Raw genomic sequence first — 23,214 nt, 5'->3', positions numbered from 1 at the left:
AGTCGGGTCAGACGTGTTTTAATGGGGAGGGGGCAGCCGGGGGGGGCTCGTGGGAGTAGCAGCACTGCTCGCCTTGGGGACAGGCACCCTGCGTGGGGGGGACAAAAAAGGGGGCTGGGACCTGCCCCAAGACCCCCCCTCTGCGTTCACAGACCCCCCCTCAAATTCCCAGACCCCCCTCGAATTCCCAGACCCCCCTCAAATTCCTAGCCACCCCCTCCTCATTCCCACCCCCACTTTTATTCCCTGTTTTATTTCCCTTTATTTCCTTTCTCTCTTTATTTCCTGGACCCCTCCCTCTATTCTCACACTCCCCCTGCCTATTTCAGGGATCCCCTGATTATTTTGGGGATCCCCTGGTTATTTCGGGGACCCCCTGGTTATTTGGGGACCCTCCCCCCGTGTTTTGGGGCCCCCTCCCCACCTCCTTGAAGCGTTTGCAGGGGAATTGTTTCAGCCCGGCCTTGTCCTGCTGCTGCTTCCTCTTGTTCTGCAGCCTCTCCCTCTTCTCCTGCAGGGAGGGGCGATGCCCCCCTGGAAAGGCCGGGAATGAGCTGGGGACCCCCCCCCAAAAAAGAAGAGAGGGCGAGGGACCCCCCCCAAAAAGGGGAGAGGGTGAAGAGCACCCCCAAAACCAACAGAGCTCGGGGTTCATCCCTTCCCCTTTTTTAGGGGGATTCTGCCCCAGCAGTGAAAAAAGGGGGAATGTCCCCCTTGGGAAGGGTGGGGGGCGCCTGAACCCCCAAAAGCGGCCCCCCCAAAGCCTCACCCCGGCTTGGCCCTGGCCTTGGGACCCCAAAACGCTTCGGGGTTCTCGGGGAATCGCTTCAAGCCGCGCCTCCGCGAGCTGGGGTTGGCGTCCTCGTGGAGGGCAAAGGAAGCCTGGAGCCTGGCAAAGAGCAGGGGGTTTGGGGGGGTCTGGGGTCCCCCAAACGGGGTCTGGGGTCCCCTCAAACCCCCACCCCACCCCTCTTTGGGGGGTCCTACGTGGGCTCCACCGAGAGGATCCGGGCGGCCGGGCTGGAGTCCGGGAGCCGCTCCAGCTTCACCGGGTGGAGCTTGGCCTGGGGAAAAGTGGGAAAAAATGGGAAAAATGGGAAAAGGGGGGTGGGAAAAGGGGTTCAGCCCCTTCCTGAGCGTGGGGAGGGGTCCCGAGCCCCCTCCTCGCTCACCCAGCAGCGCATGATGTCCCAGAGCACGGAGGGCGGCGCGTCCGTCTTGATGGCGTTGCGGCAGGCGTGGGACAGCGAGACGCGGAACCCGGCGTGCAGCAGGGCTGACCTGGGGGCACGGGGGTCAGGAGGGGGTCTGGGGGGTCCTGAGGGGGTCTGGGGGTCCCTAAAGGGTTTGGGGGGGCCAGGATGGGGATTGGGGGGTCAGGAGGGGGTTTGGGGGGTCCCTGAGGGGGTTTGGGGGGTCCCTGAGGGGATTGGGGGGTCCCTGAGGGGGTCTGGGGGGGTCAGGAGGGGGATTGGGGGGTCAGGATGGAGTTTGGGGGGGCCCTGAGAGGTTTTGGGGGGGTGCCTGAGGGGGCTTAGGGGGTCAGGATGGGGATTGGGGAAGTCAGGATGGGGATTGGGGGGGTCCTTGAGGGGGTCTGGGGGGTCCCTTAGGGGGTTTTGGGGGTCCCTAAAGAGGTTTTAGGGTTCCAAAAGGAGTTAGGGTCTCCCCGAGGGGGTTTGGGGTCCCTGAGGGGGTTTGGGGGTGCCCACCTGAGCTGCAGCAGGGACGGCGTGTTGCTGCGGATGGTGCTGCTCAGCCCGTCCAGGGTGTAGTACAGGGGCACATCGCTCAGCTCCTGCCCCACGATCAGCCCCACAGTCACAACCGGGGCGTCCCCACCCCCAGATGTCCCCCCGGGGGGTGTCCCCAGCCCCCCCGGGGGTGTCCCCTGCTGTCACCTCGGCGATGACGCTCAGCATGCCGCGCATGCGCGGCTCCGTGGCGAAGCGCCCGGGGCTGCGCTCCAGCGCCGCCAGCACCCCCTCCACAAAGGCGGGGTCGTGGAGGGGCTCAGCCCACACCGGGCCCCCCACCTTTAAAAGGAAAAAAAAGGGGTTCAGAGCCTCATTTGGGGGTGCCGAGGTTTTGGGGAGGGGGGCTGCACGCACCTGGTGCCGCTGCTGGCAGAACTCGCAGGTGGGACCCACGGGCGGCCCCGTGGCTGGGCTGTACTTGAAGCTGGAGGGGTGACACCTGTTAAACCCCCCCAAAAAACATCGTGGGGACCCCAGAGGGTCTGGAGGAACCCCAAAATGGGTCTGGGGGAGGGGATGGGGGGGGCCGTACCCGCTGCCGTGGCTGGTGGCCCTGCCCAGGCGCTGCAGGTGGTACGAGCCGCACCCCACGCACTGCAACACCAGCGCCTGCTTGCTGGGGGGAACACGGGGTCAGGGCGGGCACGGAGACCCCCCAAAGCCCCCCAAAGCCCCCCCAGGTCACCTGGCCGAGGCCTTGACCTTGGCCTGGCCCGTGAAGACCCTGACGAAGACGCGCACGTAGAAGTCGGCGCTGACCGACAGCAGCGGCACCACGAAGCGCTGGTAGCAGTTGGCGCGCAGGTCGAGGCTGTGCAGGACGATCCTCAGCGCCTGGCAGGGGACAGAGGGGACAACGAGGGACGTGAGCCACCCCCTGCGCCCCCCCCGGAGCGGGGGACCCCCCCAGCACTGACCATCTCGTGGCAGAACTTGCTCTTGAGGGACACGGCGCCGTACTTGCTGTAGCAGGTCTCGGCGCTGTTGCCGGCCATCACCGCCATGTCCGTGCAGGTCACGCACAGCAAGCCTGCAAAACCGGGGTCCGGGGGGGTCCGGGGGGGTCCGGGGGGGTCCGGGCAGGGGTTTGGGGGTGCCCAGGAGCCCCCCCGGACTCACCCCCCTCGCTGACGGCCTGCACGGCCGCGTCCAGGAAGGGCGCGGGGCTCCGTAGGGGTCCAGGTCGATGACGTCGAAGGGCTCCCGCTGGGCTTTGCTTTGGTACATCAGCATCCTGGGGGGCACGGGGGTCCCCAGAGACCCCAAAACCCTCAGCACCCCTTTGGGGACCCCCTGACCCCCCCTCCCAGCCTTTGGGACCCTCTCAGTGCGGTCCCAGCTTGGGGGGCAGGGCGGTCCCTGACACAGCTCGGGGACATGGGGACAAATTCTGGAGGGAAAAGGGTTTTGGGGACCCCCAGAGACCCCTCAGAGACCCAAAGCGGGGCAGGAGGTGTCGGGGTGCCCATAGGGACACTTTGGGGACACTTTGGGGACAGCTCCCAGCACAGCCCCAAAGCCCCAGGCAGTGCTGGGGGATCAGCCCCGTTCCCAGTGGGGTTTGGGGTCACCTGGTGTGACTCCAATGGGGTTTGGGGTCACCTGGCACAATCCCTATTAGGGTTCGGGCTCACCTGCCATGATCCCACTGGAATTTAGGGATTTAGGGTCACGTGCCATGATCCCGTTGGAGTTTGGGGTCACCTGCCGCGACCCCAACGGGATTTGGGCTCACCTGGCATAGTCCCAATGGGGTTTTGGGGTCACCTGGCACAGTCCCTTGGGGTTTGGGATTTCGGGTCTCCCGGTACAGTCCCAGTGGGATTTGGGCTCACCTAGCAATCCCTTTGAGGTTCTGTGTTTTGGGGTCACCTGGCACAGTCCCTATTAGGGTTTGGGGTCACCTGCCATGATCCCATTGGGTTTTGAGTTTTGGGTTCTCCTGTCACAGTCCCATTGGGTTTTGGGGTCTCCTGTCACAATCCCTTTGGGGTTTGTGTTTTGGGGTCACCTGGCACAGTCCCTTTGGGGTTTTGGGTCACCTGCCATGATCCCATTGGATTTTGGGGTCACCTGCCATGATCCCATTGGATTTTGGGGCTCTCCCATCACAGCCCCGTGGGGTCTGGGCTCACCTGGCACAGTCCCAGTGGGATTTGGGGTCACCTGCCATGATCCCAATGGGGTTTGTGTTTTGGGGTCTCCTGGCACAGTCCCAGTGGGGTTTGGGGTCTCCTACCATGATCCTATTGGGATTTCGGCTCACCTGGCAAGTCCCAATGGGTTTTTGGGGTCTCCTGTCACAGTCCCTTTGGGTTTTGGGGTCTCCTGGCACAGTCCCAGTGGGTTTTGGGGTCTCCTGGCACAGTCCCTTTGGGTTTTGGGTTTTGGGCTCTCCGTCACAGCCCCTGTGGGGTCTGGGCTCACCTGGCACAGTCCCAGTGAGATTTGGGTCACCTGCCATGATCTCAATGGGATTCAGGGTTTTGGGGTCTCCTGTCACAGTCCCTTTGGGGTTTTGGGTCTCCTGCCGTGATCCCAATGGATTTTGGGGTCTGCCGTCACAGCCCCCGTGGGGTCTGGACTCAGCTGGCACAGTCCAGTGGGATTTGGGGTCACCTGCCATGATCCTATTGGGATTTCGGCTCACCTGGCAAGTCCCAATGGGTTTTTGGGGTCTCCTGTCACAGTCCCTTTGGGTTTTGGGGTCTCCTGGCACAGTCCCATTGGGTTTTGGGGTCACCTGCCATGACCCCAGTGGGTTTTGGGGTCTCCTGTCACAGTCCCTTTGGGGTTTGGGGTCTCCTACCATGATCCCATTGGATTTTGGGGTCACCTGCCATGATCCCAATGGATTTTGGGGTCTCCTACATGATCCCATTGGATTTTGGGGTCACCTGCCATGATCCCAATGGATTTTGGGGTCACCTGCCATGATCCCAATGGATTTGGGCTCTCCCGTCACAGCCCCGTGGGGTCTGGGCTCACCTGGCGTCGGCCAGCCGCGGCGTCACCGCGTCCCCGACGCCGTTGCGGGCCACGTTGCGCGCCATCAGCTCGGTGGCCCGCGGGGAGCGGTCGCTGGCCACGACGGCGCCGAGCCCCGGCACCTCCCGGGCGAAGCGCACGGAGCGCAGCCCCGAGGCCGCCAGCGCCTCCAGCACCCGCAGCCCGCCCTGGGGGGCACAAAAACGGTTCTGGGGGGGCTGGGGACCCAAAAAAAACAGCCCGGGGACCCCAAAAACCACCCTGGGGGGGCAAAAAGGGTTCTGGGGGGGGGCTGGGGACCCAAAAAAACAGCCTGGGAACCCCAAAAACCACCCTGGGGGGCACAAAAACGGTTCTGGGGGGGATGAAAACCCAAAAAACAGCCTGGGGACCCCAAAAACCACCCTGGGGGGGGGAAAACGGTTCTGGGGGGGCTGGGGACCCAAAAAACAGCCTGGGAACCCCAAAAATCACCCTGGGGAGCACAAAAACGGTTCTGGGGGGGCTGGGGACCCAAAAAAACAGCCTGGGGACCCCAAAAACCACCCTGGGGGGGCACAAAAACGGTTTCTGGGGGGGCTGGGGACCCAAAAAAACAGCCTGGGAACCCCAAAAACCACCCTGGGGGGGGAAAACGGTTCTGGGGGGGCTGGGGACCCAAAAAACAGCCTGGGAACCCCAAAAACCACCCTGGGGGGCACAAAAACGGTTTCTGGGGGGGATGAAAACCCAAAAAACAGCCTGGGGACCCAAAAACCACCCTGGGGGGCACAAAAACGGTTCTGGGGGGGCTGGGGACCCAAAAAAACAGCCCGGGGACCCCAAAAACCACCCTGGGGGGGGAAAACGGTTCTGGGGGGGCTGGGGACCCAAAAAACAGCCTGGGAACCCCAAAAACCACCCTGGGGGGCACAAAAACGGTTCTGGGGGGGATGAAAACCCAAAAAAACAGCCTGGGGACCCCAAAAACCACCCTGGGGGGCACAAAAACGGTTTCTGGGGGGGCTGGGGACCCAAAAAAAACAGCCCGGGGACCCCAAAAACCACCCTGGGGGCACAAAAACGGTTCTGGGGGGGATGAAAACCCAAAAAACAGCCCGGGGACCCCAAAAACCACCCTGGGGGGGGGAAAACGGTTCTGAGGGGCTGGGGACCCAAAAATCACCCTGGGGGGGGCAAAAACACCTTCCTGGGGGTGCTGGAAACCCAAAAAAAACACCACAGGGGGGCAAAAAAACCCCACTCCTGGGGGGCTGGGGACCCAAAATGTCATCCTGGGGGGCTGGGAACCCAAAAAAAACACTCCTGAGGAGGCTGGGGACCCAAAAAACCACCCTGGGAACCCCAAAAACCACCCTGGGGGGGGGGAAAAACGGTTCTGGGGGGGCTGGGGACCCCAAAAACCACCCTGGGGGGGCAAAAAAACCACCCTGGGGGGGTAAAAAAACCTTCCTGGGGTGTTGGAAACCCCAAAAAAACACCACAGGGGGGCAAAAAAACCCCACTCCTGGGGGGCTGGGGATCCAAAATATCACCCTGGGGGGGGGCTGGGAACCCTAAAAAACATCCTGGGAACCCCAAAAATCACCCGGGGGGGGGGCAAAATCAGTTGGGGGGGGCTGGGGACCCCAAAGACCACCCTGGGGGGCAACAAAAACACCCCTGGGGGGCTGGGAACCCAAAATATCACCCTGGGGGGGCTGGGGGGGGGGTTTCAAAAACGCCACGGGGGGTGGAGGGGGGGTCAGGGGGGCCCCAAAATTCCCCCTGGGAATGGCACAGGGGGGGTCAGGGGGGCCCAAGACCCCCCCCCCAGGGGCATGGGGAGGGGGTCTGGGGGAGCTCAGGACCCCCAAAACCCCCCCGGAGGGGGCATGGGGGGGGCTCAGGACCCCCCAGGGGGGGGCACAGGGGGAGTGTGGGGATACCCAAAAGCCCCCCAGGACCCCCCAAGCCCCCTTGAGGGGGTCAGGGGAGGCTCAAGACCCCCAAAAACCCCCCCGGGGGGGCACAGGGGGGCTCAGGACCCCCAAAACCCTCCTGGGGGGGGCACAGGACCCCCCCAGGGGGCACAGGGGGGGTGTGGGGACACCCAAACCCCCCCCCAGGACCCCCCAAGCCCCCCCCCCCCCACCTGGCAGGGCTCTCCCCGGCCGCGCCGTCCGCGGGGTCTGGGGGTGTCCCGGGGGGTCCCCGGCCTGGGGGGGGGCTCTGGGGGCTCCCCCCCGGCTCCTCCTCGCCTGGAAGGACGACTGGAAAAGAGGGGAGGGGGGTGAGGGGACCCCGAAAGGGGGCTCGGGGGCGTTCGGGGGGTTCAGGGGGGGGGGACAGGGACCCCCCAAAGGCGCCGTACCCCGAATTCCTTTGGGGCGCAGCTGGAGCCGGGCGAATTCCGTCAGCACGGCACAGCTGGGGGGGGACAGGGGGGTCAGGGAGCCCTGGGGGGGGGACACCCCAAAAAAAAACCCCCCAGGGCAGCCCAGAACCCGCCAGGGCACCCCAAAACACCCCCAGGGCAGCCCAGAACCCCAAAATCCCTCAGGATCACCCCAAAATCCCCCCAGGGCACCCCAAAACACCCTCAGGGCAGACCAAAACCCCCCCAGGGCACCCCAAAACACCCTCAGGACAGCCCAGAACCCCAAAATCCCTCAGGATCACCCCAAAAAACCGCCCAGGGCACCCCAAAACACCCTCAGGTACCCCAAAACCCCCCCAGGACCATCCCCAAATTCCTCCAGAACCCCAAAACCACCTCAGGACCATCCCAAACCCCCAGGATCACCCCAAAACCCCCCACCCAGGGCACCCCAAAACACCCCAGGGCAACCCAAAAACCCCCCAGCACCATCCCAGAACCCCTCAGCACAGCCCAGAACCCCAAAAAAAAACCCCAGAGCAGCCCAAAACCCCCCCAGGGCAGCCCAGAACCCGCCAGGACACCCCAAAACACCCCAGGACAACCCCAAAACACCCCCAGGACCATCCCAGATCCCAAAATCCCTCAGATCACCCAAAAAAAACCCCAGGGCACCCCAAAACACCCTCAGGTACCCCAAAAACCCCCCAGCACCATCCCAGAACCCCCCAGGGCAGCCCAGAACCCCAAAAAAAAAACCCAGAGCAGCCCAAAACACCTCAGGGCAGCCCAGAACCCGCCAGGACACCCAAAACACCCCCAGGACACCCCAAAACACCCCCAGGACCATCCCAGATCCCCAAAATCCCTCAGGATCACCCCAAAAATCCCCCCAGGGCACCCCAAAACACCCTCAGGGCAGCCCAGAACCCCAAAATCCCTCAGGATCACCCCAAAAAAAAAACCCCCAGGGCAGCCCAGAACACCCCAGGGTACCCCAAAACCCCCCCAGGGCAGCCCAGGACCCCCCAAAAAACCCAGGATCACCCCAAAACCATCCCAAAATTCCTCCAGAACCCCAAAACCCCCCTCAGGACCATCCCAAACCCCCAGGGGCACCCCAAAACACCCCCCAGCACCATCCCAGAACCCCAAAACTCCCCAGGACCCCCCAGAACCCCCGAGACCCCCCAGGATCCCCTCAGAGCACCTCAATCCCCCCAGGACCCTCCCAGAGCCCCCCAGTCCCCCCAGAACCCCCCACAGATCCCTCCCAGAGCCCCCCAGGATCTCCCCAAGACCCCCCAGGACCCCCTCAGAGCCCCCCAATCCCCCCTGGACCCTCCCAGAGTCCCCCAGGACCCCCTGGACCCCTCCCCGAGCCCCCCCAGAGACCCCCAAGAACCCCCCCAAAGCCCCCAGTCCCCCCCGAGATCCCCCCAATCCCCCCTGGACCCTCCCCAGAGACCCCCAGGATCCCCAGACCCCCCCAATCCCCCCCCAATCCCCTCAGGACCCCCTCAGAGCCCCCCAAATCCCCCAGACCCCTCCCAGAGCCCACCCAGGACCCCCCCAGGACCCCCTCAGAGCCCCCCAATCCCTCTGGACCTCCCCAGGACCCCCTCAGAGCCCCAATCCCCTCAGAACCCCCCCAGACCCCCCCCCAGAGCCCCCCAATCCCTCTGGACCTCCCCAGGACCCCCTCAGAGCCCCCCAATCCCCTCAGGACCCCCTCAGAGCCCCCCAAATCCCCCAGACCACTCCAGAGCCCACCCAGGACCCCCCCAGGACCCCCTCAGAGCCCCCCAATCCCCTCAGGACCCCCCCAGACCCCCCCCCAGAGACCCCCCAAACCCCCCAATCCCCCCAAACCCCCCAGGACCCCCTCAGAGCCCCCCAATCCCCTCAGAACCCCCCCAGACCCCCCCCCCAGAGCCCCCCAATCCCCTCTGGACCTCCCCAGGACCCCCTCAGAGCCCCCCAAATCCCCCAGAGCCCACCCAGGACCCCCCCAGGACCCCCTCAGAGCCCCCCAATCCCCTCAGAACCCCCCCAGACCCCCCCCCAGAGACCCCCAGAGCCCCCCCGGGACCCCCGGCTCACGTCAGGTCGCGGTTGAAGCCCTGCACGGGGTTGTAGAACACCTCGTTGCCGCTCGGGAACACGATGGTGGCGCGGCCCTCGGTGATCAGCGTCTCGCCGCTACCGGGGGGGCTCCCCTGGCCCGGGGGGGCTCCCCCCCGCCCCCCCCGGGGCCCCCCCGGGGTCGCCCCCGCCCCCCCCGGGGCGGCCGCGCCGTTGGGGGAAGCTCCGTCCATGGCGGGGGGCAGCGGGGGGGCTCTGCAGAGGGTCCTGAGAGCGGCGGCTGCGGCGGAAAGGGGGGGGGGGTCACCGGGGGGGGGTCACGGCAGCACCGGAGCGGTTTTGGGGCAAAACCGGCGGGATTTGGGGTCGGGCCCGCAGGGCGGGAAAACAGGAGGAAACCCCCCCCCCAGGAAAAGGGGAGGAAGAGGCGGGGAACGGGAGGACACGGAACGACCCCCACCCCCAAAAAAAAACCGGTACCGGGGGTCGCACCGAGCCCCCCCCCCCCCCAGCACGTGGCGAGGCCGGGGGGGGTTAAACCGCGCCCCCCGCGGGTGCCGCGCCGGTGCGTGGCCCCCGTGCCCTCCGGTGCTGTCCCTGTCCCCTCTGTGTCCCCCCCTGTCCCCTCTTTGTCCCACCCCGCTCACCCGCGCGCGCCGCCCCCGCGCATCCCCCCGCGCCGCCCCTCACATGGGCGCCGCCATCTTGCACCGCTCACGTGACGCCGGCGGCCGCGCGGGGACACAACACCTCCGCCCGCCGCTCCGAAACGCCGCCCCGCGGCGTTGCCCGCCGGCGGCGCGGCGAGGAACCGATCCCGCCCGGCCCCGCCAGCGGGCCGCGCTGATTCAGCGCCCCGCGCCTTCCCCCCGCGCTCCCCGCGCCTTTACCGCGCCTTCCCCGCTGCTTTTCCGCCTCTCCCGCCTTTCGAACCCCGCGGGCGCGGCGTGAGGGCGGGGTGGATGATTCGGCGCTCGGCTGGTCGCGCAGGCGCGGGCGGCGCGCTCGGCGCTCGGCCGGTCGCGCCTGCCGCACAATGAATGGCCGCTGAGCGCGGCGGCCCCGGGAGCGGCTCCGGCAGCGGCCGCGGCCCCAGCGCAGCGCCCCCGGCCCCCGGTGAGCCGGGCCCCCCCCCTGCCGCGGCCCCCCGCCCCGCCCCCCGGGCCCCTCCCGCCGCCTCCCGCCCGCCGCTTCCTTCCCCCGCCCGCCCCGGTAATCCCCACCCCCCCCCCCCCCTCCGGTTCTCCCGGGCCTGCGGCGCCTCCCGCCCCCCCCACCGGGGATCCCCCGGTTCTCCCGGGATAGGGCCGGGGATGGGGGGCTTGTCCGTGCCTCCCCCACCTGCGGGGATTGGGGTCCCCCCCCCCCCTCTTTGCGGCCCCCCCCCCGGTTGGGGGTTTGGGGACCCCCCCCCCCCAAAATTTGGGGTCCCCCCGGTGTCGCCTCGGGGGGTTCGGGGGTCCCGTCCCCTCCCCTGCCGGTCACCGGGGGGGCTCCTCTGTCCCCGGACCGGGGGGGGGGTCCCTTTGGGTGACCCCTCCCCACCCCGGGTTTTGGGGTCTCTCTGCTCCTCCCCCTCCCCCAGCTGGGGGTTCACCGACCCCCCCCCACAAAATTTGGGGGACGCCGGGCTGAGGGACCCCCCCCCATTTCCCCTCTCTGTGTCCCCCCCCCAGGTCAGGCTCGGGGGTCTTCTCCCCCTAATTGGGGGGGCTCCCCCAAAACCTGGGGGGTCCCTGCCCTGAGCCCCCCCCCCCAATGTCCCCATGTCCCCTCAGAGCCCCCCGGCCTTGGCGGGACCCCCGAGCCTGGGGGGGTCTGCAGAGGGGATTTGGGGTGGGGGCTTGGTGTGACCCCCGTGTCCCTGTCCTGTCCCCTCTGTCCCCATCCCTTTGTGTCCCCTGTCCCCATTCCCTGTCCCCATTGTCCCCTGTCCCCACGTGTCCCCACATCCTCTGCCCCTGTCCCACCCCCCAATGTCCCTTGTCCCCATCCCCTGTCCCCATTAATTGTCCCCAAACCCCAATGTCCCCTGTCCCTGCCCTCATGTGTCCCCTGTCCCCACACCCCAATGTCCCCTGTCCCCATTCCTTGTCCCCATTTGTCCCCTGTCCTCTCCCCTGTCACCGCCCCGCAATGTCCCCTGTCCCCACACCCCAACACCCCCCAATGTCCCCAACACCCCTGATGTCCCTCCAATGTCCCCTCTGTCCCCGCGGTCCCCAACACCCCCCAATGTCCCCACTGTCCCCAACACCCTGTGCCATCCCTGCAGGCCCTGCCCAGCCCACACTGTCCCCACTGTCCCCTCACTGTCTCTGCTGTCCCCAATGTCCCAACTCCCTGCGCTGTCCCCACAGGCCCCACGCAGACGCTGCAGATGGAGATCCCCAATGTCCCCAAAGTCCCTGTGGTGTCCCCAAGTGTCCCTAACTGTCCCCAATGTCCCCTGGTGGTCCCCGCAGGGCCCCGCCCGGCCCCCGCCATGGCGCAGACGCTGCAGATGGAGATCCCCAATGTCCCCACTGTCCCAATGTCCCTGACACCCTGTGCTGTGCCCAATGTCCCTGTGCTGTCCCCAATGTCTCTAACTGTCCCTAACTGTCCCCAGTGTGTCCCCAATGCCCCTGTGCTGTCCCCAATGTCCCTAACTATCCCCAATGTCCCCACTGTCCCTAACTGTCCCCCGGTGTCCCCGCCGGCCCCCGGCATGGCGCAGACGCTGCAGATGGAGATCCCCAATGTCCCCAATGTCTCTAACTGTCCCCAATGTGTCCCCAATGTCTCTAACTGTCCCCAATGTCCCCAATGTCCCTGTGGTGTCCCCCAAGTGTCCCTAAGTGTCCCCCAGTGTCCCCGCAGGCCCCGCCCGGCCCCCCGCCATGGCGCAGACGCTGCAGATGGAGATCCCCAATGTCCCTAAATGTCCCTGTGCTGTCCCTAAGTGTCCCCACTGTCCCTAACTGTCCCCGGTGTCCCTGCAGGCCCCGCCCGGCCCCCGCCATGGCGCAGACGCTGCAGATGGAGATCCCCAATGTCCCTAAATGTCCCTGTGCTGTCCCTAAGTGTGTGTCCCTGCAGGCCCCGCCCGGCCCCCGGCATGGCGCAGACGCTGCAGATGGAGATCCCCAATGTCCCTAAATGTCCCTGTGGTGTCCCCAAGTGTCCCCAATGTCCCCTGGTGTCCCCGCAGGCCCCGCCCGGCCCCCGCCATGGCGCAGACGCTGCAGATGGAGATCCCCAATGTCCCTAAATGTCCCTGTGCTGTCCCTAAGTGTCCCCAATGTCCCTGTGCTGTCCCTAAGTGTCCCCAATGTCCCTAAATGTCCCTGTGCTGTCCCTAAGTGTCCCCACTGTCCCTAACTGTCCCCCGGTGTCCCCGCAGGCCCCGCCCGGCCCCCGCCATGGCGCAGACGCTGCAGATGGAGATCCCCAACTTCGGGAACAGCATCCTGGAGTGCCTGAACGAGCAGCGCCTGCAGGGGCTCTTCTGCGACGTCTCGGTGGTGGTGAAGGGCCACGCGTTCAAGGCGCACCGCGCCGTGCTGGCCGCCAGCAGCTCCTACTTCCGAGACCTCTTCCACAGCTCCAAGAGCGCCGTGGTGGAGCTGCCGGCCGCCGTGCAGCCCCAGAGCTTCCAGCAGATCCTCAGCTTCTGCTACACCGGCCGCCTCAGCATGAACGTGGGCGACCAGTTCCTGCTGATGTACACCGCCGGCTTCCTGCAGATCCAGGAGATCATGGAGAAGGGCACCGAGTTTTTCCTCAAGGTTGGTGGGTTTGGGGTTTGTTTGAGGGGGGGGAGGAGGAGAGCAAGGCAGGGCTCTTGCCGGGAATGTTTTCGGGTTTGGAGCTCAGAGAAAGGAAAAACAATTCTTGTTTTGTTTGATGTGGGAGTTTTGGGGTCCCTCGTGGTGGGAGGGAGTTGATGAACCTGACTCTGTGTTGTTAGAAGGCTGATTTGTTATGTTATGATGTTATGTTGTGTTAAAAAGTGCTCTACTAAAAATAATAGAAGAGAGGATTTCATCAGAAGGGTGGGAAGGGAAGGGAAAAGAGGAAAGGAAAGAGGGAAAGGAAAAAGGGAAGGGAAAGGAAAGGGAAAGGGAAAGGGAAAGGGAAAGGAAAGGAAAGGAAAGGAAAGGAAAGGAAAGGAAAGGAAAGGAAAGGAAAGGAAAGGAAAGGAAAGGAAAGGAAAAAGGAAAGGAAAAAGGAAAGGAAAGAAAAAAGAAAGGAAAGGAAAGAAAAAAAAGGAAAGGAAAGGGGAAAGGAAAAAGGAAAGGAAAGAAAAAAGAAAGGAAAGAAAAGGAAAGGAAAGGGAAGGAAAGGAAAGGAAAAAGGAAAGGAAAGGAAAAGGAGAAAGGAAAGGAAAAGGAATAACAAAAACTGGTGACAGACAGAGTCCAACGCAGCTGCACCATGATTGATCATTCAATTAAAACAATTCCCATGGAACCAATCAAAGGTGCACCCGTTGGTAAAAAGCCTCCAGACCACGTCCCACAGCCATCAGAGTTCCTGCTGACATTTCTTTAGTCTCTTAAAGACTAAATTATCCAATTAGGAACTGACACCTATTTAACTGACACCTGGATTGTTTCCCCTTTTAACCCAATAACTGATCCCAAAGATTTTTCCACCCAATTACAAAATCCCAAACCTTGAAGAAGGAAGAAGAAGCCCAGGACCTGTGCTCCCCATCTTGCTCCCATCCACAAGATACTAAAAATCCCAAACCCTGAATTTGCTCTGTAATCTGTTTCACACTTTTGTGGGTTTCTCTGGGTCTGGATTGAAGGCATTGAGACAGTAATTCACATTCAAACTCGAGTGTTTATTATTTCTTATCACTAAAACAGTCTCATCACTGTGAGTTTGGCAGCTTTTCATTAGCAGGCACAAAATTGCCAACAATTGTGGCAATTTCTGGGTCCCCAGGACCAAGGAGGAATTGATGAATCTGAATGTTCTTGAAAGGCTAATTTATTATTTTATGATATTATATTAGATAAAATAATACTAAACTAAACTGTACTAAAGAATAGAGAATGGATGAAGCCAGAAAGTTAAAAGATAATAATGAAAAACTCGTTACTCCTTTCAGAGTCCTGACACAACTTGACCATAACTGGTCATTAAGTCAGAACAGTTCACAGCAGAGATAAATAAATAAACAATAAAACAATCTCCAAATACATTCCAAAGCAGCAAAACACAGGAAAAGCAAATCAGATAATATTGGTTTCCTTTTCTTTGGGGCTTCTCATCTTCCCAGGAGGAGCAATCGTGGCAAAGGGATTTTTCAGAAAATATCACAGTGACAGTCCTGGGGACCCTGCAAACTCAACAATTTCCTTTTTCTCCGAGCCTTCTCACCTTCCCAGGAGACAAACCCTGAGCAAAACTGATTTTTCTAGAAAATATAACCCTGAAAATGTCCATTTGCAGGTCAGCTCTCCCAACTTTCACTCTCGGGGGTTACATGGAGATGCCACGCTAGACTCGGAGCCACAAAGCCTGGTGGCACAAACCCCCAAATCTCGGCGGAGTGTTCTCAGCTTCCCATCAAAATCCTGAGCAAAAAGAGATTTTCCCAGCAAACTAAGAGTGGAAAATTTCAATTTGCAGGTCAGCTCTCCCAGCTGTGACCCTCAGGGGGAGATGAAGCTGGGCTCGGAGCCGCAAAGCCCGGTGCCCAAACCTTGGCATTCTCAGCTTCCCAGGAGACAAACCCTGAGCAAACCCAGATTTTTCTAGAAAATACAACCCTGAAAATGTCCATTTGCAGGTCAGCTCTCCAAGCTGTGACCCTCAGGGGTTACATGGAGATGCCACGCCGGGCTCGGAGCTGCAGAGCCCGGTGGCTCAAACCCCCCAAACCTCGGCAGGTGGCTCAAACCTCGGCAGAGCATTCTCAGCTTCCCAGGAGACAAACCCTGAGCAAAAACTGATTTTTCTAGAAAATATAACCCTGAAAATATCAATTTGCAGGTCAGCTCTCCCAGCTGTGACCCTCAGGGGTTACGTGGAGATGAAGCTGGGTTTGGAGCTGCAAAGCCCGGTGGCGCAGACCCCCAAACCTCGGCGTTCTCACCTTCCCAGGAGACAAACCCTGGGCAAAACCAGATTTCCCCAGCAAACTAAGAGTGCCAAATGTCCGTTTGCAGGTGAGCTCTCCCAGCTGCGACTCTCAGGGGCTGCACGGGGACGACACGCCGGGCTCGGAGCCGCAGAGCCCGGTGGCGCAGACCTCGGCGGGGCAGGGCTGGGCGGCGGCGCTGCCCTTGGTGTCGCGGGTCAAGACGGAGCAGGGCGAGCCCGACGGCGTGCAGTGCACCTTCGTGGTCAAACGCCTCTGGGACGGGGCCACCAAGGACTCCGGGGGCAACGGCAGCAGGAAAATGGCCAAATTCTCCGAGGCGGCGCCGCGCCCGCCCGCCGCCGCCGCGCCCGCTGCCGCCGGTGGCACCACGCCGGTGCCGGTGCCGGTGCCAGCCCCGGTGCCGGGCACGGCTGCTGACCAGACCAGCCCCGGGGGAACGTCCAGTGCCTACACCAGCGACAGCCCCGGCTCGTTCCACAACGAGGAGGACGAGGAGGAGGACGCGGCGGAGGAAGGCTCGGACGAGCAGTACCGGCAGATCTGCAACATGTACACCATGTACAGCATGATGAACGTGGGGCCTGCAGGTAGGGGGGGGTCTGGGGGGGCTTGGGGGTCTCTGAGGGGGCTTGGGACACTCTGGGAGGGTCCTGGGGGGCTCTGGGGGGGCTTGGGACACTCTGGGGAGGGTCCTGGGGGGGCTTGGGGGTCTCTGAGGGGGCTTGGGACACTCTGGGGAGGGTCCTGGGGGAGTTGGGGGCTTTGAGGGTCTCTGAGGGGGTTCTGTGGGACTCTGGGGAGGGTCCGGGGGGCCTCTGAGGGGGCTTGGGGACACTCTGGGGGAGTTGGGGGGGCTTGGGGGTCTCTGAGGGGGCTCTGTGGGACTTTGGGGAGGGTCCTGGGGGGCTCTGATGTGGCCCTGTAAGGCTCTGGAGGGCCTCTGAACACCCTGAGGGGGTCTGGGGGGCTCTGTGGGGTCTTGGGGCACTCTGGAGGGTCCTGGGGGGGCTCTGAGGATGGGGGGTGTGGCTCTGGGGGAAACCCCGCCCTGTTCGGGGCGTGGTTAGAACATGTGGGTGTGGCCTGGTGGGTCTCTGTTTTCCAACACCCCCCCCCAGGGCACATCTCAAGCTGGGACCCCCCCCCTCACTACCACAAGTAACACCACGAGTGACACCGCAAAGGTGACACCACAGGGTCCCCTCAGGGCTACCTCAAATCCTCCAGGGACCCCCAAAGCCCCCTCCCCACAGCACACAGAACTCCATCCCCACGGAGCCCCCCACGAGTGACACCACAAAGGTGACACCACAGCGTTGTGCCCCCTCAGGGCTGCCTCCAACCCTCCAGGGACCCCCAAAGCCCCCTCCCCACAGCACACAGAGCTCAATCTCTATGTCCCCCCCCCGTGCCCCCTCCCCAGCCGCAGAGAAGGTGGAGGCCCTGCCCGAGCAGCCCCCCCCGGAGCCCCGGGCCCGCCGCCCCGCCTGCGCCAGGACCTGGCGTCGCTGCCGGCCGAGCTCGTCACCCAGATCGGCAACCGCTGCCACCCCAAGCTCTACGACGAGGGAGACCCCGCCGAGAAGCTGGAGCTGGTCACCGGTACTGCCACGCACCGAGGGGGGGGTCCCACGGGGTTTTGGGGACCCCCTGACCCCCCCTTTCTGCGGCCAGGTACCAACGTGTACATCACGCGGGGCGCAGCTGATGAACTGCCACGTCAGCGCGGGCACGCGGCACAAGGTGCTGCTGCGCCGCCTGCTCGCCTCCTTCTTCGACAGGTGAGCCCCCCCCGGGTGCCCCCCGCCCTCAGTTGGGGTCCCGGAGGGGTTTTTTTGGGGGTTCAAGCTGGGGTTTTTGGGGCCCGGCAGGAACACGCTGGCCAACAGCTGCGGGACGGGGATTCGCTCGTCCACCAACGACCCCAGCAGGAAACCGCTGGACAGCCGGGTGCTGCACGCTGTCAAGTGTGAGTGGGGGGGCTCGGGGGGACCCCCGGGGGATGGGGGGGCTGTGGGAGGGGGGCTCGGGGTGGCGGGAGGAGGGGGAGGGAGGAGGGAGATGGAAATGGGGTGAAAGGGGGACAGAGGGGGAGAGGAGGGACCCAGAGAGGGGACAGGGGGACCCCAGAGAGGGGACAGGAGGGACCCCAGGGAGAGGACAGGGTGACCCCAGGGAGGGGACAGGAGGGACCCCAGGGGGACCCCAGAAAGGGCACTGGGGGACCCTGGAGAGGGGACAGGAGTGACCTCAGAGAGGGGACAAGGGGGAGCCCAGGGAGGGGACAAGGTGGGACAGGAGGGACCTCAAAGATGGGACAGGAGGGACCTCAGAGAGGGGACAGGAGTGACCCCAGGGTGACCCTGGAGAGGGGACAGGAGGGACCCCAGGGAGGGGACAGGAAGGACCCCAGGGGGACCCTGGAGAGGGGGACAGGAGGGACCCCAGGGAGGGGACAGGAAGGACCCCAGGGGGACCCTGGAGAGGGGACAGGAGGGACCCCAGGGAGGGGACAGGAAGGACCCCAGGGGGACCCTGGAGAGGGGACAGGAGGGACCTCAGAGAGGGGGACAGGGCGACTGCAGAGAGGACACAGAGGGGACACAGAAAGCGACCCCATGGAGTCACTGCCCCACATTTCCCACCCAAACTTTTCCCTGGGACCCCTCCCCACACTCGGGGTCCCCCCTAAGGTTGTCCCCAGGTCCCTGGCTGCCCCCTGACCCTGTCCCCACATGTCCCCCCCCCCCCCCAGTTTTCTGCCAGAATTTCCCACCCAGGGGAGAGGGGACAGCGGGAAATTGGGGACAAAGAGGGAAGGACAGAGAGGGGACAAGGTGGGACAGGAGTGACCTGAAAGATGGGACAGGAGGGACCTCAGGGAGGGGACAGGAGGGACCTCAAAGTTGGGACAGGAGTGACCCCAGAGAGGGGACAGTAGGGACCTCAAAGTTGGGACAGGAGGGACCTCAGGGAGGGGACAGGAGTGACCTGAGGGAAGGGATGAGTGGGGACCCCAGAGAGGCATAAAAGTGACCCCAGCAAGGCACCACTCCACATTTCCCACCCAAACCTTTCCCTGGGACCCCTCACCAGACTCGGGTCCCCCCCTAACCCTGTCCCCACGTGTGTCCCCCCCAGTTTACTGCCAGAACTTCGCCCCCAACTTCAAGGAGAGCGAGATGAACGCCATCGCGGCCGACATGTGCACCAACGCGCGGCGCGTGGTGCGCAAGAGCTGGATCCCCAAGCTGAAGCTGCTCATGGCCGAGGGCGACTCCTACACCTCCTTCATCAACGACACGGGCAAGCTGGAGCCCGACCTCATGGGCCCCGAGCCCCCTTTCGAGGCGGGGGGCTCGGAGCCGGAGGGGGGGGCCGGCGGGGGAGGGGCTGCAGTGAGCCCTGCCCGCCCCTGAGCCCATCCCCCCCAAAGTGGGGAGGGGGGTTCTGCCTGGAATTGGGGGGAGGGGGTGTGCAGCGGTGTCCTCTCCACCCCCACGATGCACCCAGTAGGAGTAGGGACCCCCCCCCCGGAGATGGTGAGGGGGGTGGGGACCCCCCCCCTCAGGGGCAGGGACCCCCCCCCCCAAAGTGACCCCCCCGAGGGGCAGGGACTCCCCCAAAAGTGGGGAGGGGGTTCCGCCCTGAATTGGGGGGGGTGCAGTGATGTCCCCACCCCCCCAAAGCACCCAGTAGGAGTAGGGACCCCCCCCCCCAGACATGGTGAGGGTCTGGGGACCCCCCCCCCAGACATGGTGAGGGTCCCAGCAGCGAGGGACCTGTGTGGTTTAGGGACCCCCCCCCAATTCAGATGGGCACTCCCAGGGGCAGGGGACCCCCCCCAGTGACCCCCCCCAGGGGCAGGGACCCCACACTGAGGCCCCGGTGGGTCCTGTCCCATCCCCCCCCCCCCAATTTGGGGGGTCTTTTGGGGAGGGGGGGGGCAGCAGCCTCTCGGCACAAGCGCAGCTGCCCCCCCCCAGCATTCGGGGGGGGGTCTGGGGTCCTGTGCCCCCCCCCAGGGGCCCCCCCCCCCCCACGTGCTCCCCCTGTTCCCCTCCTGGCACCCCGCATGTGTGACCCCCCCCCCCACCGTGTGCCCCCCACCCTCCCCAGGGACCCCCCTGGCTCTGGGCAGCCCCCCCCGCATGTGTCCCCCCCCCCCCCCAGGTGACCCCTCCCCCCCCCAGGTCACCTGTCCGTGTGTCCCCAGGTGTGTCACAAAGGGGGGGAGGGGCTGTCACCTGTCCGTGTGTGCCCCCCCCCCAAAAAAAAAAAAAAGGAGCCGGGACTGCCAAAGTGGGAGGGGTCCCCCTTATTGCCCCCCCCCCCACGCTGGGGGGGATGGGGGGGCACGGGGACCCCCCCCTCCCCTCCCCCCCAGGGCTTGGCTCCGGCTTCGCTCCGCAGGGGAAACTGAGGCACGGTTTGGTGAGAACCCCCCTGGGAGCTGGGGGGGGGTCACCAGGAGCTTCCCCCCCCCCTCCCGCTCAGCCTGGGGGGGCCGGGGGTCTCCCCAGGTGTGTCCCCCCCCCTCCCCCCCCAGGTCTCCTGACGTTTGGTCAAGTGCCTTACCCGCCCCTCCCCCCGGGCTCCCTCCGCGTCTCCGCTGCCCCCCCTCCCCCCCCAGCACGGGGTGGGGGCACAGGGACCCCTCCCCAAAACCCCAACCCCCCCCCCGCGGCCTGGGATCCCCCCTTCCCCCCCCATCCCCGTGCCTCAGTTTCCCTTTTTCCTGCCGGTGCCCGAGGAAGGGGGGGGGGGGGCTCCCTGCTGTTCCCCCCCCTCCCCAGCCGCCCCCTCCCCAAAAACGGGGCCCAGCTCTTCGTTCGCCCCCTTTGCTGTACAGAATTTGGGGAGGGGGCCGCGCATGGACCCCCCCCCCCTCCCCCCCCGTGCTTGGCTTCCCCCCTCCCCCCCCCCCCCCCCCCCAGTGTCTGTCCTGTGTAATGAAGTGCCAAGACCTCCCCCGGACACCCCCAGGGGCCCTTCTGGAGCGCCCCCAGACCCACCGGGACCCCGCCCCAGCCCCCCGGGACCCCCCCCCAGCCCCGAGCCCCCCCCCCCGACGCTGGAGGTTGCACATGAACTGCTGTTGGGCGCGAGGGAGCGTGTGAATAGTGAAAATAAACACAGAGTTTGTAACAGCCGCGCCCCCCGACCCCCAGAACGGCCCCGGGGGCTGCGAAAATGGGGAGGGGGTCGTGAAAACCCCGGGGAGGGGCGCGCAGGGGCGGCTCCGCCCATTTTTGCCCTTATATGGGCATGCGGAAGCGGGTTTCCCGCCTCCTGCCGGGCGTGGCTCCGCCCCCTTCCCGTGGCGTCAGCGTTGCCTTATATGGGCATGGAAGTGGCGGGGGCGGGGCGGGGATCCCCGGGTTGGGGGGGGGCACGGGGACCCCCAAAAACACAAATGGGGAGCACAGAGACCCCCGAAACAGGGGAGGGGGCGCAGGGACCCCTCCCCAAATATGGGGGGGGCACAGAGACCCCTCCTCAAAGACATGGGGGGGGGCGCAGGGACCCCCGAAACACACGGGGGGGGCACAGAGACCCCTCCCCAAAATCATGCAGGGCACAAAGACCCCTCCCCAAAAACAAATGGGGGCGCAGGGACCCCTCCCCAAACATGGGGGGGGCACAGAGACCCCTCCCCAAAATCATGGAGGGCAGAGACCCCTCCCCAAAAACAAATGGGGGCACAGAGACCCTCCCCAAATATGGGGGTGCACAGAGACCCCTCCCCCAAAAACAAATGGGGGGCACAGAGACCCCTCCCCAAAATCATGGAGGGCAGAGACCCCCTCCCCAAACATGAGGGGGGGCACAGGGACCCCTCCCCAAACCACGACGCGGACCGCACGGACCCCCCCCCTCAAACCACGCGGACGCCCCCACCTCTGGCAGGGAGACCCCTCCCCAATTCCCAAATCCATGGAGGGGGGTCCTGACCCCCTCCCCCCCCAGGGGCTCTGCCGCCCCCCCGGGGCACGGGAGCGCCCCCAGCCCCATTTCCGCCCGCGGGCCCGGATGCGGTGGCGGCGCGGGGGCGGCGCGGGGCGGGCCCGGGCCCGGATGCGGTGGCGGGGGGGCGCGGGGGGGTCGGGGCGGTACAAGAGGCGCGGCGGGGCCGGCCCGGGGGCACTCCCGGGGCCGCCGCCATGGAGGAGGCGCAGCGGCTGCTGACGGTGTCGGTGTGGAAGCTCTACCGGTGCCGGGTGCGGCGGGGCGGCCTCCGCCTGCACCGGAGCCTGCAGCTCTCGCTGCTCGTCCGAGCGGCGCGACACCGGTACCTGAGCGCCCGAGCGGCCGCCGGGAGCCCGCCGGCACCGGGGCTGCCCGGGGCTGCGGGAGCGATCCCGGCACCGGAGCTGCCCGGGGCTGCGGCAGCGATCCCGGGACCGGCGGTGAACGGGAGCGATCCCGGTACCGGAGCTGCCCAGGACTGCGGGGAGCGGAGCGATCCCGGTACCGGAGCTGCCCGGGGCGATCCCGGTACCGGAGCTGCCCGGGGCTGCGGTCACCGGAGCGACCCCCGGAGCGGGTGGCCGCCCGAGCGCGGACCCCCCGGTGCCCGAACCCACCGAGCGCGGGACCGAGCGACCCCCCGGACCGAGCAGGAATGGGGGAACCCCCTCCGGGACTGCGCCGGGGACCACCGGAACCCACCGGGCGGAGCCCCCCGCAGTGAATGGCACCGGGGATGCCCCCCCGGGCCACCGAGCGAGGACCCCCCCCGAGCCGGAACCGGGACCCCGCACCGACCGCGGACCCGGTGAACCGGGACCCCCCGCCCGCTGCCCCCCGGAGCCCCCCGGGCCGGGCAGAAGCGGCGCAGCAGCGGCTCGGCGGGGGCCGGCCCGGGGCCCGGTACCGAGCAAACGGGCGCGGCTGGAGGCGGAGGCGCCGCCGCTGCCCCCGGGGCCGCCCGGGCGCTGCTCGGGGCCGCCCGCAGCCGCCTTCGGCTTCCTGCTCCGCGCCGTCGGGGCGTGCTGAGCCCTCCGGGGACCCCCCGGGACACCGGGGACATTAACGGGGGATCCCCCCCGGGACACACGGAACTTAACGGGGATTCCCCCCGGGACACACGGAACTTAACGGGGATCCCCCCGGGACACGCGGACATTAACGGGGATCCCCCCGAGACACAGAACTTAACGGGGATCCCCCCCGGGACAAGCGGAACCGTTTCTGGAAACCCCCCCGGACACACGGAACCGGCTCTGGATACCCCCGGGACACACGGACATTAACGGGGAATCCCCCGGACACACGGAACCGTTTCTGGAAACCCCCCCGGACATGTGGACATTAATCCGGTTCTGGAACCCACCCCGGACACACGGAACCGGTTCTGGAATCCCCTGGACACACGGACATTAACGGGGAACCCCCCGGGACAAGCGGAACCGGCTCTGGAAACCCCCCCCGGGACACGCGGACATGAACGGGGATCCCCCCCGGGCACGCGGATCCGGTTCTGGAGCCCCCCCGGACCCGCGGACCTGGAACGGGGATCCCCGAAACTGGCGCGGGGCCGCCCCGCTGCACCGGAACCGGACACGGGCGGACTCCCGGGGGTCCCGGTGGGGGCCCTCCCCCATCCCGGGGACCGTCGCGCTTGGGGGGGGTCTCCAGGCTGGCCCTGCCCCCACCCCCCATTAATTGCGCTTAATTATTATTTTGTTAATCAATTAAAAGTGGGTTTTTGTGCAGCCGCTGCCTCGGGGGTGTTTGGGGGGGGGACAGAGGGAATTTGGGGCTGGGGGTGTTCGGGGGGATCCATGGATGGCTCGGGGGGGCTCGGTCCGAACTGGGGGGGGGATTCGGACCGCTGAGCCCCCTCCCCCCCCCGCCGCCTCTTGCTGCTTCGGTTTGCCGGGGAGGGGGAGGGGGAATATCCGGTACTGCGGGGGCGG

The 23,214-nt window shown here is 65.5% G+C and overlaps 3 protein-coding genes across 3 annotated transcripts; 2 read left to right on the top strand and 1 right to left on the bottom strand.

Annotated features, from left to right (window-relative positions):
• Nucleotides 1–2: 2 nt before the first annotated feature.
• Nucleotides 3–9,801, bottom strand: TRMT1 (tRNA methyltransferase 1). The gene is given in 18 exon segments (XM_064406412.1): nucleotides 3–88; nucleotides 425–554; nucleotides 770–889; nucleotides 988–1,064; nucleotides 1,173–1,281; nucleotides 1,713–1,798; nucleotides 1,902–2,036; nucleotides 2,112–2,181; nucleotides 2,290–2,373; nucleotides 2,443–2,591; nucleotides 2,675–2,787; nucleotides 2,877–2,915; nucleotides 2,918–2,991; nucleotides 4,746–4,933; nucleotides 6,334–6,385; nucleotides 6,880–6,997; nucleotides 7,099–7,154; nucleotides 9,208–9,801. Coding segments are annotated over 18 exon segments (1,896 nt in total). The 5' UTR covers nucleotides 9,423–9,801; the 3' UTR covers nucleotides 3–7.
• A 334-nt stretch (nucleotides 9,802–10,135) lies between these two features.
• NACC1 (nucleus accumbens associated 1) lies at nucleotides 10,136–20,207 on the top strand. Its single transcript, XM_064406406.1, is given in 9 exon segments — nucleotides 10,136–10,305; nucleotides 12,575–12,959; nucleotides 15,357–15,879; nucleotides 16,716–16,771; nucleotides 16,774–16,894; nucleotides 16,967–16,989; nucleotides 16,991–17,073; nucleotides 17,164–17,261; nucleotides 18,434–20,207. Coding segments are annotated over 8 exon segments (1,548 nt in total). The 5' UTR covers nucleotides 10,136–10,305; nucleotides 12,575–12,593; the 3' UTR covers nucleotides 18,712–20,207.
• A 1,212-nt stretch (nucleotides 20,208–21,419) lies between these two features.
• LOC135292178 (immediate early response gene 5 protein-like) lies at nucleotides 21,420–22,998 on the top strand. Its single transcript, XM_064406411.1, has one exon. It carries the CDS (start codon nucleotides 21,457–21,459, stop codon nucleotides 22,072–22,074), a length of 618 nt encoding a protein of 205 aa, XP_064262481.1. The 5' UTR covers nucleotides 21,420–21,456; the 3' UTR covers nucleotides 22,075–22,998.
• The last annotated feature ends 216 nt before the right edge of the window (nucleotides 22,999–23,214 follow it).

This window comes from Passer domesticus, unplaced genomic scaffold (assembly GCF_036417665.1).
Source record: "Passer domesticus isolate bPasDom1 unplaced genomic scaffold, bPasDom1.hap1 HAP1_SCAFFOLD_227, whole genome shotgun sequence".
Lineage (NCBI taxonomy): Eukaryota > Metazoa > Chordata > Aves > Passeriformes > Passeridae > Passer > Passer domesticus.
This window is presented reverse-complemented; position numbering and strand designations above follow the sequence as displayed.

Coding starts and splice junctions, on each gene's coding strand:
- LOC135292178 (XM_064406411.1), top strand. CDS start 21,457: ATGGAGGAGGCGCAGCGGCTGCTGACGGTGTCGGTGTGGAAGCTCTAC.